The sequence below is a fragment of the Pelecanus crispus genome, chromosome 5, assembly GCF_030463565.1.
Source record: "Pelecanus crispus isolate bPelCri1 chromosome 5, bPelCri1.pri, whole genome shotgun sequence".
NCBI lineage: Eukaryota > Metazoa > Chordata > Aves > Pelecaniformes > Pelecanidae > Pelecanus > Pelecanus crispus.
The window spans coordinates 5,179,937-5,191,577 of record NC_134647.1 but is presented as its reverse complement, the minus strand read 5'-3'; the positions used below and the strand labels follow the sequence as shown (position 1 = coordinate 5,191,577).

At 42.0% G+C, this 11,641-nt stretch overlaps 1 protein-coding gene across 7 annotated transcripts in view; it reads right to left on the bottom strand.

Moving 5' to 3' along the window:
* Nucleotides 1-1,419: 1,419 nt before the first annotated feature.
* Nucleotides 1,420-11,641, bottom strand: part of QTMAN (queuosine-tRNA mannosyltransferase) — a 125,583-nt gene continuing 115,361 nt past the window's right edge. For 5 of the 7 annotated variants that reach the window (XM_075710831.1, XM_075710836.1, XM_075710838.1 and 2 more), the window contains 3 exons: nt 9,659-9,729; nt 8,859-8,950; nt 1,420-1,503 (listed from right to left, as the gene is read on the bottom strand). In XM_075710831.1, the coding sequence (XP_075566946.1) occupies nt 1,420-1,503; nt 8,859-8,950; nt 9,659-9,729 (247 nt within the window). The remainder of the gene's footprint in view (nt 1,504-8,858; nt 8,951-9,658; nt 9,730-11,641) is intronic. The other 2 variants (XM_075710832.1, XM_075710837.1) reach the window with 2 other exon arrangements.

Genomic DNA, 11,641 nt, shown 5'->3' with positions numbered 1-11,641 from the left:
TCGGGCACAGGTGAGGAGCTGATGCCTGCTGCCGGGCGGCAGCCTGCCGGGACGGGGACCGGGAGAGGAGCCGCCCTGCCTGGCGGGAGGGAAGCTGAACCCATGGCTGTCCGCAAAGAGAGGTCTTACCAGGCTTCGCGTCGTACCGCCTCACCGAGAGTCCTCTTCTCGCTTCTTCCCAGAGCGGAGTTGAAAATCTTGGAATTGTCATAACGTTTTATTATCACTTGCAAAACAGATTCGACTTCATCAGATAAAGACACAATTGCATTCATTGACTCTGACACAAGGATATGCATAGTGATAAACATACAGATAGATGTACACACTTATACATGAATGAGATATGCTAATTAAAAATTGCAGTGGGCACTTTATTAAAAATTTATTGTACAATCTTCATCTTCAAAACATTTTACATCAACAAATACAGCAGCTTGACTGCTGGAATCATAAGTGATTTATCTTTAAAAGACTGTATTTGTAACTGGATGCAAAGATTCTTGATGAACTGCCATTACATTTAAACTACTGGTTTTTATTGGAAGTATTTTGACTGTTATCTGTTTGTTCTCCATCCTTGAGAGAAATAAAAACAAGTGTCTCGGCTTTCATTTTATCGGATAGATGGCACCATGTAGCATATTTCCCATGCTAGTTTGAATTACAGCTGTTCATCTTTCAGCTTTCTTTAAGATTAATTAAATGCAAATGTAACTCCGTGAATCATGGGATTACCTGCCAGACCCCTTATTAATACCTTCACTTAAAAACCCCTGTGCCAGAGAGTCATTAATTTGAAAAAAAAAAAAAAAAAAGAAGAGTGCTAAAGCAGCCCTTTGCCTCCGAAGAACCCGGAGATGGCTGCCCAATTAGTCCGGCAGCGTTCGGATCCTCCTTTCAGGCCCTGTGGCCCTTTGAGGACACAATAAGGCTCCAATGATAACCTGGCAACCTAGGTAGAAACTCAGCCAAGTGTGAGCGTTTGAAGCTGCAGCTTGGCTGCCATCGTGTCGGCGAAAAGAAAGAATTCAGGCACCATGTCATCCAGTACAAAGGATAAAAACAGATTCAACCGGAAATTCAATGTGGCACCACATATGGGATACATGAGTGCGGTTATACAACAGGCCACATATTTTTTTTGAACAGTCTCCTGCATGTGATGCCGAGGACATGTGTAACCATCATAACGTCTCTAAGAATCTGTATTTAATTTGAGCTGGGGTGGTGGCAGGGATTGGAGATCTGAAGCCGCCACAGGTTTGTGGCAGATGGCTCTGTGTCAGCTATGACAAGCAGCCAGGCTCGGCTTCCTCTGCAGATTTTCTTTTCTCTCTGATCAGGTAAATATGGGCACACTCTGGAAACTTCCACAATTCTGCCTGAGGCTGCAAGTTTGTGACTTAGCCCCATCTGTCACAAATCTTCCCTCCGTTCTGCTGCGAGCAGAGACCTGAATTTACCGCCGAGCGCTGCCCAAGAAAACCCAGCCGTCTCGCCCTACGAGGAAGCAGAGAGAAAAGCGCACGAAGCCGCGTTAGATGCCGGCACACGGGAGGGACGTCTCTCGCGCGGGAAGGAGCGTGGCTCTGTGCCGAAACGCTCTGCAACACCCGGCATTTCGGGAGCGGTGGAAGGGACTTGCTCGGAGAACACTTACGCGGCGTTGTTAGGAAACGGGGTGAATTCGGAAATTTTTTTTTTCCAGACAGGTAAGCTGGTGGGCAGACCCAGGTTATTTGCTCCTGGATGAGCACCACCCAACGTCCGTCTGCTTTACTGGCGGTCTGGGCAGACACGCCAAGGGCTGAGCACCCGTGGGGACCAACCTGCCCCTCTCACCCTCAGACACGGCAGAACCAAGAACTGGCGGGAACGAAGGCGTAATTCCCCTGCTTGACCATCATCGGTCTGGCTTCTGGGCCTTATTTTAGGGTAACCTTGGAGAGAAAAAAATTCAACTCCTTTTTTGGAGGGTGGTAACTCTGCAAAGGTCTGGGAATTCATTTTTTTCAAGGAATAGTGATTTAGTCAACAGTTCCTAAATATGCAGAGATAAAATGATCAAGAGAAGCAAAGTTTTCACACAAAACAAGATCTCCCCATGAAGAACAGGCAGCATAATAAGATGTCAGTAGCAGTACAATATTCTTTATGATATAATAAACTTTTTTGTTTCTTGTGTCCTAAGATCAGAACTGAAGTGATTAATATCTACTCTGCCATCATTACACTTCAGAGTTAACCTTTAGAATTTAATAAGGACTGTTCATCCATTCAGACCTGCCGTTTCAGGACAGTTGGCGTTCAAGCAGACAGTACTGATTTGGCATCCATTTTGTGCACTTTTTGAAAAAATTACCTTAACAAAATTAAGAATTAGAGACTATTATTCAGCACAAAACCTGAGATTTGGCAGGCAAGACAGCAGAGTGATTTACAGAGGTAATTTGTATTGGGTCAGCTTTATTCTGTGACCCAGCTCCTTCCCTCTGTATGTGAGTATTGGGGAAGAATCAAGGTGGAAAGCAGCTTGTAGTAATTACTTTTGGAGCTCAACTTTCAAACTCCAAGCACCTTTGGAAACCACCATCAAAAGACAGCATTGGTTTACATGAATTGGGTGCACTGTGAGGCCTGAGTCGGAGCGATATAATACTCCTCAGCAGAGTAGCAGTATTTCCCTGAACGAACTGGTTCTGAAGTTTCATATATCAGCCTTTTAAAACTTATTTCATTCTTTCTGTCTTTAAACAAAAAAACATCAAATGCTGGATGCAAATCTACGCAAGGCACCCTGGTGGGTACCTTGCATAGGATGGGTCAGAACACACTGAACAACTACTACAGTAGGAAAACAGTTTCAGGCTTGCTTTCTCAAGGTAATTTGAATACACTTTACTGAAAGAAAAAAAAAAAAAGTTTTCTTGCTTTTTGCAACTTTTCTTTCAAAGTCCATCATATTTCCTTTGACCCGTTTCTCCATTTACCATTTTGCAGCGGCTGTGGTTCATCTGCCAGTTTTCATTTACTTTCTAAAACTAAATTAGAAGCTACCTAATATTGTTATAATAAAAAGTTCAAAGTCCTGGTGTTTATGCTGGAAGATGCACACGTAACTGCCGCCTTAATGAACGCTTCCTTCCTGCTCTACAGGTGCAGCCAACTGCTTTGAGCTACAGCCCAACATTTTCAGAGAGCTGAAATCTCCTAGTTATACACCTCAGAGAGCCGAGAGCAAGGCAAGCCCTGGGAGAAGTTGAGATGCAGGACACATACATATAGATGTGTATATGCATGCTTATGTAGACATCTACACATGTATGGCTGGATCCCAGAATGACCTAGCAGGCAACTTCAACAGCCTACCTGCTAGCTCGTTTCTTCCACAGTGGGGATCCCCATGACCTAGCAGACCTCACTCTACCACAGCTGCTTCCAGACCCACCTGCTGCTTGGAGACCTAAGGTTGACCCCAAATGCTCAAATTGTGTCCCACAGTCCAGCAGATCCTCCCACCTGTGCAGACCTCCTAAGCTAGCTGGATTTCACCTGTATCAGCCATACGTATGGGAATGAAAAATGTCGAGACTTCAGTCTAACCTGGGTACGACCCTGAGCGACTTAATCCAACTCTGAAGCTGGATCCTACTTCGACGCTGGCCCTGCTTTGAGCAGAGGTTGGCCAGATGACCTCCAGAGGTCCCTCACTAAATTACTCTACAATTCCGTGTTCTAAATAAGGAACCAAAGTTTGCTTTCCCAGAAGAAATCCGTACGTTACATACATTTTACTTAGGATCCCATGCCTAAGCACTGACACAGAGACGGGACAGCACGGAAACAGCACGCTGCACTCCAGAGTTCCCAGGCTGCTACCACCTTCCCATCCAGGCTCTGAGAAGCAGGTTTAGACCATCTCTGAAACCATTTTACATCATGCTCACTGGGAACCAAGCATCTCAAGAGGCAAATACAAGTTTCCCACTTGTGCTTCCAACCTCCTTCTGACCTGCACCTCACGCTGACCAGGTAGAAGCACAAATTCAATATAATGCCTTCTTTTTTCTCTGCCAACGTGCTCTGCTGGAAGTATGTCTGGAAGATATTTGCACATCTTATAGAGCTCTAAATTAACTTTATCGGCTCAGGACAAAAGATCTGGAGAACACTGTAAGCAAACATCTGCTCAATATACATTCACCGTTAAAAAGTAAACAGTATGTTTGGCTCCATAAGGAACAGGTTGAAAATTATCACAGTACAACACATCCCATAAACTGATGGCATGGCCTAGAATACTCTGTCAAGTAATGATCACACCAGCACAAAAACAGCTCTCAAGCATCAAAATGGTTTGAACGATGGGAGATAAGAATATAAACACAGAATAACGTTCAGGAAGAGAAACTGAGAAGACTGGGATGCTACAAGAGTTTGACAAATGTTTATAAAATAATGAATGGTATAGAAAAGATGGATGGGGAGCTTCTGCTTCCAGGAAACCAGCTCCAGAACAAGAAGACACTCAATGCAACCAAAGGTGGGGAAACCCTGAGCTGGCTGGAGGAAATGTTTTTAATACCGCCTGTAAACATAGGATGAATCACTTTGCTATAGGAGGACGTGAAAGACAAGAACCCGGGTCTCCAAGAGCCTGAACGTCGGAGGGAGAGCTATTAGCTACAGCCTCGCAATACTTAATACTAGAAGAAGATTATGAAAGATGATAAAATCTCCACGTCCAGGGTTAGGACCAATCTCTAACTCTAAAAGACAAAGAGAGGATCTTTAATACCCTATTTCTACCTGTGTCAGCCTTCTCCCAAACATCTCATGCTCACCACTGCCAAAACCAAGGTACTAAACGCATGGCGTGCCGATCCAGAGCGGCAGTTAGCATCCTTACGGAAAAAAGAATTCCTCACGGCGTTTTGCTGGGGAGTGGGCAAGGGTAAGGGCAGAGGCATCGGCCCCGGCTCTTACGTGGCCTGTACCAGGACTATGAACGACCACTGCTCCTTGCAACGGGGCCGCGTGACATCTGGCATCAGGCTCCCCCACATCCTCACGCGCCCAGCGCCCCGTGTCCTTAGGACGAGAATGCCTCCTGCTGCCTTCCTAGCTGTGCCTAAATAATAAAGCTGGACCAGGAGCGGTTTTCCCTTCTACGCGTTTTCCTGAAATACCAAAGATACTGCTTTATCTCAAATCAGAGTAAAAAGAGAAGGAAAAAAAGAAAAAAAAAGACAGTTTTGTTAGAACTGCCCTATACAGCCAAATCCTGAGACTGGAAACAATTCAGATGTCTACGGTCTAACTGGGATCTTAATTTGATTTTACAGCAGTTTAATCCCTTTGAATTCAGCAGACTTCCTTCTACAGTGGTGTAAGAAAGAAAAAAAAAAAAAATCACGCCATGTGTCTTTTCATAGGCAGGTGAGCTTCTGTAGCGTGATGGAAATGAGAAGATGAATGTCAGAAAGTGGGCCAAATTCTTTTCTCCGTTAAACAAGCATCAGTGAGAGTAGGATTTTTCTGTAGGAACTGAAGCTGACAGCATGTCAACCAGCACTCATTCAGCTGGGAGGGCTGGGAGAGATTATTTAAAGTTGTCAGCTCCTTCCATGCCTGGCTTTTGGCAACTCTTCTTGTCCCTTTCCACTGTATACTCTTTATACATGCTGTTTTAAATTAAGAAACTGAAGTGAGGGAACTGAAAGGTAAACTTAAAGAAAATAATGCAGAAACAAATGCTTTGCCCTATTTTTTTTTTTTTTCTTTCTTAATTTTAAATCTGCTAGATAGGGAGCTTGCAAACACTGACAGGTCTTATGGTGTACTCGGATGGAAACCGATGCCCTGTTGCAGTTACTTGCTTCATTCTGGCTCTTACTTTGGCAACCACAAATACCCAGAACCAGAGAGCAACATTTGATTCCGTAAAACTGGAACAGGACAAATAATTGATAACAAATGAGGTTTGCGTTCCACTCATCTCCATCTCCTGTTAACAACTGGTGGAAGGCAACGGCGCAATGCAAATGAGCCAGCCTTGGGTGCTGTGAGAACACGCAGGGTAAGTAATACATCATTTGGAAAGGTTTTCACAGGTGCTTGCATTATGGACATTTTTAAAAGTCTGCCAGCAGGAATCTGCTCCGTCGAGCTAAGCTATTGCAGTTTAATGCCTTGGTCTGCACATTTTCCCAGGGACATTCACTGTGTCCGGCTCCCTAACCTGACTGCCCCGCTGCCGTTTATCTCCCTTTTGCCCCTAACTTTGTCAGCACAAGCAGCGAGGACAAAGGAAGGAATAAACCGCCTGTTTAATTAGGCTGCTGTCTAATTATTATGGATATCCTTGGTGATAAAAACCCAACAATATGTAAAAGGATAAGCCAAGATACTTGTGATGATGATTACTTCCCAATCTGCGAAGCAGAATCCCCAACCAGTAAAGAAAAGCACTATTTGCTTTTAAAGCAGTTTTACTTCCAAGACTTCACAGCTACTCTACAAACTTCAGGCAGGGAGCATGTCAGGAAGGTTTCGGAAAGAAAAATAGCTCCTTAGGATGCACTACTGTGCTAGGGGTGCCTTTTCGATTCCACTATAGTATATATAGTATTACACCGATCTGAAAAAAGTGAAAACACAGTGGAAGTGCTGAGTACCCTTCACGATTTCTTTCTTTTCAGCTTCCTAAAAAGCAGCACCGTTCCAACTATAATGACATTAACAGCACATATCTAAGTTAGCGTCTTCCTCGGAGGTTTTGTGGATCGTTTCATTGCAAAAGGAAGACTTGACATACGTGGGCGTAGGTACAAAAAGGCAACTCTAACAGTATTCTCCAAGCTGATCCAAAGCCTATTAAAGACAACAGGGATCTTTGCGCTGGTGCTCACAGGTTCTGGATTAGGCTCTGCTTTACTCATTTTAAAACGATCCCCCACGCAGCTCAACTGCTACCTGTTGCAGACGCTCGGCCCGAACGCTCGGAAGATCTGAACGGGGCCGCGCTGTTAATACGGCACGTGTACGGGGGTAGGGTAAACACCTCCAGCTTCCGCCTGCAAATCATCCCAAGGGATTCTTTTAATAAAAGAAAATCAGCCTTTTGCTGATGGGGCTGGCGCGCACATTTCCAACCCGTGCTATTTGATATCAGTATTTGCTCTCCCGTTCTCTCCATTTTTAGCGCGCCTTGGCTCCGTTTAGGAGCTGGGGATCCACGCCTGGAGAGAAGATCCACGTGAACGCAACTGTGAGCTGAACCTGAAGCTCTGGGAAATGTCAAGGTAAACGTTTAAGGGCTGTTTTCCCTTTGAAGCCACCACGTATAACTACACGATACTATTGACTCAAGAAGTAATGCTGAACACTGGAAGTGTTCAGTCAGCATTTTAAACTATTATGAGCTACCTTCTGAACCATTGCCAAGTTAATAGACAATGAAAGATAATGAGCTTGAAATTGGGTGTTAAATTGCATTTTTGGTTCTCTCCTTTCTTCTTGAAGTTTAACCGTTTCCTGCAGAAACAGCATCGTCTTTGATGTATCGTTATGTAAATGTCTATTTTTAGGTGTCCGTCCCCCCCCAAAAAAAAAGTCAGGCGTGGGCTAAACCCTCGCTCCTCCTGCTACACGTGCGCGGGAAGGGGCAGAGGGGCAGGCGGCGCGCAGCAAGAGCCAGCGCTTTCGGGTCCCCAGAGGAAGGAAGGTGGAGAGGATGAGGTTAGGTCTGCTGGCAGCGTGAGCCTCCAAATTAAGGAGGAGATTACTCGACTTGCTCGTTAACAAGTGTGCCTGGACGGCGACAGCCAAGGAGCGCTGAAAAGACCGCATCTGTTCCGCACGGCCAACACGAGGAGCATCTCCACGCGCTCCCAAGCCTTTAAGGACTTTCAGCTGAATTCAGGTTTCTCACAGCCTGAAACACCTTTGTCGTGCCGGGGTAACGTGCACCCAACCTGCCCACGGCACAGCCAGGACTGTAAAAGTCAGAAAACGCCGTAAGTTCACGTATTGGCATGCAGAAAATAGCAGTTATTTTTCTAAAAGCAGCATCGTGTCATGATAGCTCTGCACTGGAATAATATAAAATTTAGTGCTTCATCTACAGTCGTGTAACTGAAAAAAAAAAAAGAAAAAAGAAGTGTGACTCCTAGGAGTATAAATACACCTCTTAAAAATGTGAAAGTCGGTCTAGCATTGAACACTTGATCAAAACTTGAATGGAAGGTCTGCCACTGAAACTGTACTTTCTCTACACAAGTAACCGCAAAGAATAGGACATGATAAAACCCAGGAAATCATGCTTCCGATAAACTTTTTTTATGTTCAACGTTCGTCAAAAAGCAAAGAGTTAAAATAATCATAATTACGAAAATAATGCAAACAATTCCAAAAGGCAGAGAAATCTTACCTGATACCTGTCACCTGCATTTTTTGAGGACGGAAGATTAAATTAGGATAGGAAGGTAGGCTTATGCTCATTAGTATAATTGTAGGATCTTTCTTTTATTTTCCTTTTAAACTAATGAGTTGCATTAATCCAGGTTCATTTTTATAAGCCTCTTGGGTCCAAATGTAAAGGACAGTCATTTTAGAAAACAATAAATTAAAAAAAAGCATGTAGCATGCATTAAGTGCACGTATTTCATAAGACCTAGGTTAATACAACTGGCATCTAGTTTAATTAATCCTTGTTAGTGTAACGACTAATATCCCTCCCTAGCATGTTTCCTTTAAACATTAGTATGTTAATTAAATGTTGTTTTTTTTAAGGGTTTTTTCCCTTTGTACTTCAAGATGGCATTATATCACGTAAAACTATTCTGAACAACTACCTTATAGAGATGTTTCCTTACAATATCTGGTCTCTTGCAGAAATTCTGAAGCCTTTTAAAGAGCTGTTCAGGTGTAGAATACAGATATTCAGCTGCAGGAAAAACAGATACATTTTTAATGAAACAAAAACCTCAAAGCACACACTCGATATTAGTCACTTTACTAATTAAAAATGCATATTGCTCTGTGCCGCCTCGTGTTTTACATTATTTAAGCATGATTTTATAAGGTTACCTCAGCTCACAAGGATGTTTAATGCTAAATAAGACTGTGTAGTTGTGCTGTTTAGACATCTCCTTTGGGTGATTAAAATACATTATTCTAATGTAACACAATGCATATGTGATACATTTAGTGATGAGATTTTTCAAAGAACTGGTACTACATTAGTGTGTATCCTGTACCGCAGTTGCATACTATTAAGTATTAAATTGTTTAAATAATTTGGTGTGATTTGCAGCCCTTGTTGGTTTTTTTTTTTTTGCTGTGTATCAAAAAAATCTGCAAACCGTTGCAGCATCACTGACCTTTTAACAAAAATCTATCATTACGGGTTGTGTATGCTAACAATGAAGAATGCTATTTCAAAACTTGCTTTTGTGTTATCTTAAAAGAACAGATGGCAAATATAAACTTCGTCTAATGTATTAAAACACATAAAATTTGCCTTAACACTAACATGTTGGCTTGCCAAATAAACAATTGCTTTCGCTCAAGTTTATTCTCAAAACTTTGTATTTTAGCACGAATCGCGTTATTACGTTTCAGCAAAAAACAGAATGTGCAACAAAGCAGCTACCTGGAAATATCTCTGGGTACACCAAGGCTTTGGGACACAGCGGGTAACAGCCGCAATATACCGCTTCCACCCTGAAGATTAGAAATAATAAATACACAAGAATCGACGTTAGCGAGGCAAAAACTTCTTCTGGTGCAAGAGCGTTGAGGTTGACTACATATAGCAAGAGCGAAACATTTTTTTCTTCAGCAGCATAATCCTTCTAAATGCCAAAGTTGCTCTTTTTAAAGAAAATTTTATTGATCATATGAATTACATAGAACAGAACAGCGAGCATATGTTTTGTTCGCTGAATAAATCAAAGCGCAGCTCTGCATTTTTTTGTTTTTTAAATACTGTTTAACACATTTTATAATCAGCAGACAGACACATGTAACAACATGGTGAAGTATGGACGGCTTTTCTTAATAACGCTGCAGAAGAGCCCGGGCATCCGTGCGCACGCTTGGATACGTGCGCCCGCGTACGCAGACGCACGCAACCACCGCTACCTGCCAGGACACGGCATTCTCCTTCGGCTTTAAGACTCCAAAGGTTACAGTTAAATGTAGGCTAGGAACAACTCTGCTTTGGGCTGGGATATTTTAGCTCACGCATGCGCTTCAGATAATTTCCTTTATTTTTCGGGGCATAAACTGTTGTGTATTTCAATAACTACTGACGGGATTCCTTTGCCGAAGCGAGCGACGCTTCGTGCTTGTGTCTTTTCAAGGAACAATTTACGTGTCTCCTGGAACATCAAACCCAGATATTTTCTAATTGCGACACAGTGGTGCAAAGTTTTCTAGTAGCGAATCTAAAGAACAGCTATCCTCTTCGTGTTTGCATTTTAATAACTGAACGGGTTAAGGCATCAAGTTTTCAGTTTATTTTTTTTGCATAATGACCATTGATCTGACATAATGTCTCTCCAAAGATACAACTGTAATTTCTGTTGGCCAGAAATTACACAGTGAAATTCAAAACACTTCTTGAAATATGTTTATTTTATGTGAGTCTTTGAATTTCCTCCAACATGTTGACCATACGAGAGCTTTATTTTTAACTTCAGTTTCCCTCAGTCCCCAGGAAAAAAAATATCTGAAATCTTGTCAACGTTCACCTTTTCTATTTTCAGTGACAATCCAAAAGGCTTTCGCTACCTTCACGTGCCTGTCGGGTTTGGTACTTTATTACAGGCACCCAGAAGGAACCCTCTTTCCTTCAGATCTACTCAGTTTTAAACAGGAAAAAAAAAAAAAAAAAGAATAACACATTCAGCTTTCATGCTAGAAAACTATGCATATCCTCAAAACCCAAAGATACACATTTCTCTGCAAATGCTTTGCTAAGCAATGATTGCTAGGTTTTTTTCATAAACTTTTAAAATTTTTAATTTATGGTTTTTTTTTAAATAACATATGCACTTCAGATTGCATTTTAAACATTAACAACAATTTCAAAGTGTACATCGTCTAGCACTATATTTTTTACCAAAGGGAAATGTTTCTGATGTGTGATTTAATTGATGATTTCAGTTCTTAAATATTGTGTCATATGTCAAAGCAAATAGATTTTTAAAGTTTTCTTTAATCTAGGAGAAAAAAAAAAAAGAGTGAAACTGTGGACATTTCAGTAATAGCTCAGATCACTAAGTTATGTTAAAATATTTGCTTTTTAATCATATCGTCTGCATGGAAAAAAAAATGAACAGCTCCCTAAAACAAAACTGCAGGCCAAGACGCAATCTGAGTCATCATTTGAGTACGCAATTTCCCCTTATGAGAAACCTCTATCGGGATCATGAATTAGTAAAATCAGAATTTAATGCCTCTGTAGTTTGCGGGATACGAGTTAAAATTCGGAATTCTTTCCTTTGCAAACCATCTTATTTGCATGCTCATTTTCTGCCTTTCCGCCTCTTTTTAAAGGGAGACATACATATAGAAGTATGTATTAAAAAAACCTCTTTTTAAAAGAGTTTACGCGCCTTTTCCGCCAGGT